The sequence below is a fragment of the Rhinoraja longicauda genome, chromosome 19, assembly GCF_053455715.1.
Source record: "Rhinoraja longicauda isolate Sanriku21f chromosome 19, sRhiLon1.1, whole genome shotgun sequence".
Classification (NCBI taxonomy): Eukaryota; Metazoa; Chordata; class Chondrichthyes; order Rajiformes; family Arhynchobatidae; genus Rhinoraja; species Rhinoraja longicauda.
Genome location: NC_135971.1, coordinates 40,916,591 through 40,924,730, shown reverse-complemented (window position 1 = coordinate 40,924,730; position 8,140 = coordinate 40,916,591). Strand labels below are relative to the sequence as shown.

Sequence of the window (8,140 nt, the reverse complement as noted above, 5' to 3'; positions counted from 1 at the left end):
GCGGAACAACGAGATTCTTACTTGGCGGCAGCACAACAGATTATATAAACAGTACTCGCTAGACCCCATTGTACAGAACAAAAAGTTTCAATTAAAAATAGCCTGAATATAGTCCAAAACAAAAACAACAAAGTCCGAAGTCCTGAGTGCAGCCACGGCAGCTGGTAGATCAGATTTCTGTTTACATTCGTCGTGTCGATCAATTGCCTCGTGTTTCCAGACGCCCATAATTAACTTCTTTCGATGGCAGGAGGGAAATAAGAGCGTAGCCAGCCAGGGTGGTGTGGGTGCTCGATGATGCTGGCTGGCTGGCTTTTTGAGACAGAATCACCTTCCATGGCAGGGAGGGGGACTGGGACTGGGACTGGGCAGTGTCTGACACTTTTTGTAATCTCCTTCATTCCCGGGCGTTCGAGTTGCCGAACCAGGCCGTGATGCAACTGGTCAATATGCTCACTACTGTACACGTGTAGAAGTTCAAGAGTATTTGTCCATATACCGAATCTCCTCTATTTGGGGACAAAAATCCCTGAAGGGAGTGTTTGCTGGAGTCCAGACAAGTTGGGGAGAATACAATGAGATTCGTGTAAATGATTGGTACAGATTCAGTAAATCACTGGAGGCACAAGCTGGAGTGAAATACAAAGTGCTGGATGAACTCAGGCAGGTGTTCTGGGTCGGGATCTTTCTTCCGACTTATTACTGTAGTAGTGGGGAGAGAGAAAGCTGAAATAAGAGAGAGGTGGGGGCAGGACAAGGCCTGGCAAGTGATAGGTGGATACAGGTGAGGGGGGGGGGGTAGATTAGCAGATGGGTGGACAAAGGCAAGAGATGAAAAGTAGACAAAAGGGTGTCAGGGTAAATGAGTGAAATGTAAAGCCAGAGAGAGGGGTATAGATGGAAGGGGAGAGGGGAAAAGTGGGTCATGATGGTGGAAGTAATGGATGCACACTGGGAGTGGGGTCACTGGAAATTGAGGGGGCGGGAGGGTACTTAAAACTGAAGAATTTAATGTTCATATTGTTGGGTTTTAAACTATCAAAATGGAATATGAGGAGTTACTCCTCCAGTTTGCAAATTGCCCCACTCTGGCAATGGAGGAGGCACGAAACAGAAAGGTCAGTTTTGGATTGAAGACATACACAAAATGCTGGAGTAACTCATCGGGTCAGGCGGCATCTCTGGAGATAAGGAATAGGTGATGTTTCAGGTCGAGGTCAGGTTTGGAATGGGAAGGGGAGTTAAAATGGTTAGTGACAGGGAGATCCAGAAGGCTTTGATAGACCGAGTGCAAGTGTTCAATGAAGGAGTTGTATCATTGTGTGTGTAGGTGAATCTGTGTTTGCATTGTTCCATCTCTACCCAGTACACATTAAGGCCAGACTCCCCTTGGGCCTCGAGAGATTCGGGGCAGATAGGCTGCTCGGCCCACTGAACTTTTCAAAAGCCCAGCACGCAGATGAAAGCAGTGACATTTCCTTGAGATTTAAAGAGATTCAGCATTTCACCAAATACTCTGACAAACCTATACAAAACTCAAAATGCAGAGTAACTCAGCAAGTCAGGCAGCACCTATGGAGGAAAGAGAGGGGTGATGTTTTGGATCGGGACTCTTCATCATTCCCAACCCGAAACATCATCCATCTATCCACTCGGTCTACAGATGCTGCCTGACCCACTAGACCACTCCAGCACTGTGTGTTTTTCTCCAGGGTCCAGTATATTTAGTTCCTTGTATCAAAACATATATATATGCACTGTAGAAATTCTTCTCTGTGCAGTTCCGTTCAGTTTCACCGAGGTACAGTGAATCAGGATACAATAGATTACATCGTGGCCTGGTCCGGCAATTACAATGCACAGGAACGCAAGGCACAGCAGAGAGTGGTGGAGTCAGGCCAGTCCATCAAGGGCACAGCCCTGCCCTCCATGCAACACATCTAACAAAGATGCTACCATCAGGCAGGAGGTACAGATGCCTGAAGTCCCACACCAGTAGATTCAGGAACACCTACTGTCTCATCGTGCAGGGGCTACAGATGCCTGAAGTCCCACACCAGTAGATTCAGGAACAGGTACTTTCCTACAACCATCAGGCTCTTGAACTGACATTCAGACCTCCACAATGGAACACCACAGACCATAATTGTACTCCCATGGAGTTGTTTTTCTAATTGTGTTTTGCATTAATACTTTGTTTTTTTGCTTTCCTTTAACTGTCGTGTAGAATGTGTGTAGATTATCTATGATTTATGATTTTGTGTGTTGTCTGAGTGTAAGTGATGCAAGCTATACCTCACTATACTTGTGCATATGACAATAAACTTGACTCAATTCAACTTGATCATGGCTGATGTGATTGTAAGCTTAATTCCACATTCCTGCCTATGCCCATAACTTTTTACCCCTTTATTGAAATGCCTTCAAGCTGCTGCCTCACGGTATTAGAGACCTGGGTTTGATCCTGTCCTTGGGAGCTATCTGGGTGAAATGCTGTCACATAGGTTTCCTCTCACATCCAAAGGTGTGCAGTTGTGCAGAATAATTGGCCTCTGTGAATTCCAGAGTGGCGCAGCGTTAGATTTTAGAGATACAGTGCGGAAACAGGCCTTTCGGCCCATTGAGTCTAGCACCAGAGATCCGAGTTCGATCGTAGCTACAGGTGCAGTCTGTAGGGAGTTTGTACGTTCTCCCTGTGACCGCGTGAGTTTTCTCCGGGTGCTCCAGTTTCCTCCCACATTCTAAAGGCAGGCAGGTTTGCAGGTTAATTGGCTGCCGTAAATATCCCAAGTGTGTCGGATATGAACCTAGGATAAGTGGTGATTGATGATCGGCGTGAAGTATTGCAAGCAGTTCTGGTTGTCCCATTACAGAAGGCATGTGGAGGCTTTGGAAAGGGCGCAGGTGCTTGTTTATACACCTTGTTCAAATTTTACATGGGCAAACCCTTATTTTTAAACAGGGACTCCTAGTTCTAGGACTCCTTTTTCATAAGGGGCAATATCCTTTCAAGGTCTACCCTTTTAAAGACACTGAACAGCTTTAATGTTTCAATCATGTCTCCACCAAAATGAATGCTCACAGCATCAAACTTAGTATGTGCCTCCTTTCCTATTGGGACAGTGTCAGACATTCTAACTGCTAATCTAGTAATCCCTCAATTTTCATCCTTCATTAAATGGATGACTAATAGATACTCCAGATGTGTTCTTCTCTGATCTTTCTTTCATCAAAGCGCTGAAGCATAACCACCCCAGTTATGAATACAGTTTCCTTTGCAAAAAGCACTTCTAGCTGTCCCAATTATTTGCTGTACTTGCATTTCATGTACAAGGAGAACCAACAATAGACACAAAGTGCTGGGGTACGTCAGCGGCTCAGCCAGCATCTCTGGAGAAAAGGGATAAGTGACGTTTCGGATCGGAAACAGTCCAAGCCAATATGTAGAGGAACCAACTAGAGGGCAGGCTATCCGAGACTGAATATTGTGTAATGAGGAAGGATTAGTTAGCAAACTTGTTGTGTTCAGCCTCTTGGGCAACAGTGACCATAATGTGGTAGAATTCTGCATTAAGCTGGAGAGTAATACAGTTAATTCAGAGACAAGGGAACTGAACTTAAACAGTTAATTTTGATGGTATTAGATGGGAATTTGCTAGGATAGACTGGCAAATGATACTTAAAGGATTGACAAGGTGCCACACAAGAGATTAGTGGGAAAATTAGAGCACATGGTATTGGGGGTAGGGAGGGTATTGACATGGATAGAGATCTGGTTGACGGACAGGAAACAAAGAGTAGGAATTCACAGGTCCTTTTCAGAATGGCAGGCAGTGACTAGTGGGGTGCCGCAAGGCTCAGTGCTGGGACTCGTTATGTACAATATATATTAACGATTTAGACGAAGGAATTAAATGTAACATCTCCAAGTTTGTGGATGATACGAAGCTGGGTGGCAGAGTGAGCTGCGAGGAGGATGCTATCAGGCTGCAGGGTGACTTGCATAGGTTGGGTGAGTGGGCAGATGCATGGCAGGTGTAGTATAATGTGGATAAATGTGAGGTTAGAAGCACAAGAACAAGAAGGCAGACTTTTATATGAATAGTGTCAAATAAGGAATAGGGGAGTTGTAACGAGACCTAGGGTACTTGTACATCAGTCACTGAAAGTAAGCATGCAGGTACAGCAGGCAGTGAAGAAAAGCTAATGGCATGTTGGCCTTCAGAGTGAAAGGAATTGAGCAAGGAGGTCCTACTGCAGTTGTCCAGGGCACTGGTGAGACCGCACCTGGTCTTCTAATTTGAGGAAGCACATTCTTGCTATTGAGGGAGCGTGCTGTAGGTTCATCAGGTTAATTCCAGGGATGGCGAGACTAACATATGACGGAAGAATGGGTCGTCTGGACTTATATTCACTGGAATTTAGGATGAGAGGGGATCTTATAGAAACATATAAAAATTCTTAAGGGATTGGACAGGCTAGATGCAGGAAAAATTGTCCCGATGTTGGGGGGAGTCCAGAACCAGAATGCTGCCTGCATTATGTGGTACTAGCTGCAAGGAGAGGTTGGACAAACCCGGGGTTATTTTTCCCCGAATGTCGGTTGAATCTGATAGAAATATATAAAATATGAGAGCCAGTATGGTAGACAGTTAGAATTATTTTCAACAGGGGGAGAACGTCAAACGTCAAAGACTTGATGCCAAAATATTAAAATTAGGGGGGGGGGGGTAGTAGTTTAAAGGAGATGTGCAATGATTTTTGTTTTGCAGAGAGAATGGTCGGTGGTGGTGGTCCTGCACATTGTGTAGGAAGGAACTGCAGATGCTGGTTTAAACCAAAGATAGACACAAAAAGCTGGAGTAACTCAGCACGTCAGACAGCATCTCTGGAGAAAAGGAACAGGCAATGTTTCAGTCGAGACACTTCTTCAACCAGTCTGAAGATGTCTCGATCCAAAACGGCGCCTATTCCTTTTGTCCAGAGATGCTGTCTGACCCGCTGAGTTACTCCAGCTTTTTGGGTGTATCCCGGAACATGCTACCAGGGATGGTGGTGGAGGCAGCTGCAATAGTAAAACATAGAAAATAGTTGCAGCAGTAGGCTATTTGGCCCTTCGAGCCAGCACCGCCATTCAATATGTTCATGGCAGATCATCCAGAATCAGTTCCCTGTTGCTGCTTTCTCCCCATCCCTTGATCCCGTTAGCCCTAAGAGCTCTCTCTAACTCCCTCTTGAATACATCCTGCATTGGCCTCCACTGCCTTCTGTGGCAGAGAATTTCACAGGTTCACAACTCTCTGGGTGAAAAAGCTTTTCTTCATCTGAGTCCTAAATGGCCCACCCTTAATTCTTAAACTGTGACCACTGGTTCTAGACTCCCCCAACATCGGGAACATTTTTCCTGCATCTAGCCTGTCCAATCCCTTAATCATTTTGTATGTTTCTATAAGATCCCCTCTCATCCTTCTAAATTCCAGTGAATATAGCAGCACTTAAGAGAGTTATAGATTGGCACATGGATATGCAGGGAATGGAGGGATATGGATCATGTGTAGGCAGTGGAGATTAGCTCATTTGGTATTATGTTTAGCACAGATATTGTGGGTTAAAGGTCCTCTTCCTGTGCTGTTCTATTGTATGTTCTTGGGGTAGACACCATAGCTTTAAGGTGAGAGGAGAGAAGTTTAAAGGAGTTTTATGTGGCAAGTTTTAGATTTCGGTTTTGGTTTATTACTGTCACATGTACTGCAGTGAGAAGATTTGTTTTGCAGCTACCCATTCAAAATCGGATAATACTATACATAAACACAGCCAATCCAAACTCAGCTACAATAGGTGGAGTGAGGGAAAAGATACAGACTGCAGACGACAGCTTTCAACACTGCAGAGCAACAGTTTCAGAGACAAAGTGCAATGTCTGCAATGGGGTAGAGCAGAATCAGACTGTACTCTAGCTTACGGCAAGACCATTGAGAAGCCGAATACCAGATGGGAAGGAGCTGTTCCTGAGTCTTGTTTAGCGGAATATATATTTTTACACAAGAGAGCATTAGGTGCCTGGAGTGCACTGGCAGGGGAAGTGATGGAAGCAAATACAACAGCAACACTTAGCACACATTTCAAAAGGCACATAAACAGTTAGAGATTTGAGGGGATATAGACGAGGTGCAGGAAGATGGACAGATTAGATCCTCATCGGCACAGACACGGTGAACCGAAGGGCCTGCTGTTGGTTCACACTGAAGATAGACACAAAATGCTGGAGCAACTCAGCGGGACAGGCATCATCTCTGGATAGAAGTAATGGGTGACGATTCGGGTCGAGACCCTTCTTCAAACTTTCAAGACCTGTTGCTGTGTTGTTTTGTTCCAGCTTCGATGAAAGGCTGAGCAGTGCAAGACTGGAGGATTCAGCATTGTAGCCAGCAGGGGATGTGGATGGATGCAGAAAGACACATCACGTCATTTGGCATTTAAACTTTATTTAACTTCATAAAAACCATTCTCCCCGCCTGAACAACTCATCCCCCACAAAACAACAAAGTGCGAATATTTGTGCTCACAGCAATATCAAACTGGACCTTGGATCCACACGCTTGTTAAACCCCCTACACCCGTGAAAGCTTTTTAAAGCAGTTATCACCGTACAATAGTTTGCACAGGTGAAGTTGGAGGGGCATCTATCTGCAAGCACCACACAGCGCCCAATATGCTTTATCCACACCGTGAGGCAGTGGATCTACCACCTGCACCACTCTGCCGCCCTTATTACCTTTAATGCTTCAAACCAAGGGGCAAGAGTGAACAGGAAAAGCCTTGGGATTATCCATCCCAGGTTGGACCAGCCCTGCGGATACCCTCCCAGGGTGAGTGTCAGTGTCAGGGGGCCAGCCTGAGTGGGCCTCTGCTCCTTGAGACCAGCCCTGTGGACACCCTCCCAGGGTGAGTGTCAGGGGGCCAGCCTGAGTGGGCCGCTGCTCCTTGAGACCAGCCCTGCGGACACCCTCCCAGGGTGAGTGTCAGTGTCAGGGGGCCAGTCTGAGTGGGCCGCTGCTGCCTTCCTTCTTGTTGTGGGGGTTGAAGAGAGGGAGGAGTGTCTGGGTGAACTTGTGGTGCAGGGTGTAGAGGTGGCACAGGCTGTCGGCATCGTAGAACGCCAGGTGCCCCTCCTCGTAGTCCAGGTAGACGCGGACTGTTTGCGGCTTGTGTCGGAGGGGGAGGCTCTGGGGCCCAGGGCCTCCCAGGTTGACCAGGTTGCCGTTGACCATCTCCAGCACCCAGTAGCCGTCCTGCGGCACCAGCGGCCCGGTGATCAGCCGGTCGGCCAACTCGCTGGCCACCCCCAGCACCCAGGCCTGGTTGCCCCCCAGCTCCACGTCCCAGTAGTGCCGCCCCGACTTGAAGCCGCTGTCGGCCAGCACGCACAGCCAGTAGTTGAAGCGCTGGGGTGAGAGCGAGCACTCCCGCCGCTTCTGGCCATCCACCACACTGTGCAGGTCCTCGGACAGGAGCAGCCGGGGGTGAGCTGTCCTGGCGTTCAGCTCAGGGACTCCCGGGCTGAAAGGCATGAAACAGTCGGTCAGTGGAGATTGTTCCTCACTGTGGGGCTCACACAGTTGGCTTCATGGAAGGAAGCAGAGGGCGATGGTGGAAGGTTGCTTTATGGACCGGAGGCCCGTGACTAGTGGTGTGCCTCAGGGTTTGGTGCTGGGCCCATTGCTGTTTTGTCATCTCCATCAATAATCTTGATGAAAATGTGCAAGGCACGATTAGCAAGTGAAGATAGACACAAAAAGCTGTAGTAACGCAGCGGGACAGGCAGCATCTCTGGAGAGAAGGGTGCCTGATGATCGAGAAGGATGAAGTAGGGTCTCAACCCAAAACGTCACCCATTCCTTCTCTCCAGAGATGCTGCCTGTCCTGCTGAGTCAGCTTTTTGTGTCTATCTTTGGTTTAAACCAGCATTTGCATTTCCTTCCCACACATGATTAGCAAGGGTGCAGATGACACAAAAGTGGATGGTATTGAAGATGGTGAAGATAGTTGTCACAAATTGCAGCAGGATCTTGATCGGTTGGCCAGGTGGGCTGAGGAATGATTTCTGAAATTTAATGTAGAGAGATGTGAGGTATTGCAT

At 47.2% G+C, this 8,140-nt stretch overlaps 1 protein-coding gene across 1 annotated transcript in view; it reads right to left on the bottom strand.

Moving 5' to 3' along the window:
• Positions 1–6,512: 6,512 nt before the first annotated feature.
• Positions 6,513–8,140, bottom strand: part of LOC144603243 (zinc-binding protein A33-like) — a 31,176-nt gene continuing 29,548 nt past the window's right edge. The window contains exon 7 of the mRNA XM_078416437.1: positions 6,513–7,560. Coding sequence (XP_078272563.1) covers positions 7,029–7,560 — 532 coding nt within the window. The 3' untranslated portion in view covers positions 6,513–7,028. The remainder of the gene's footprint in view (positions 7,561–8,140) is intronic.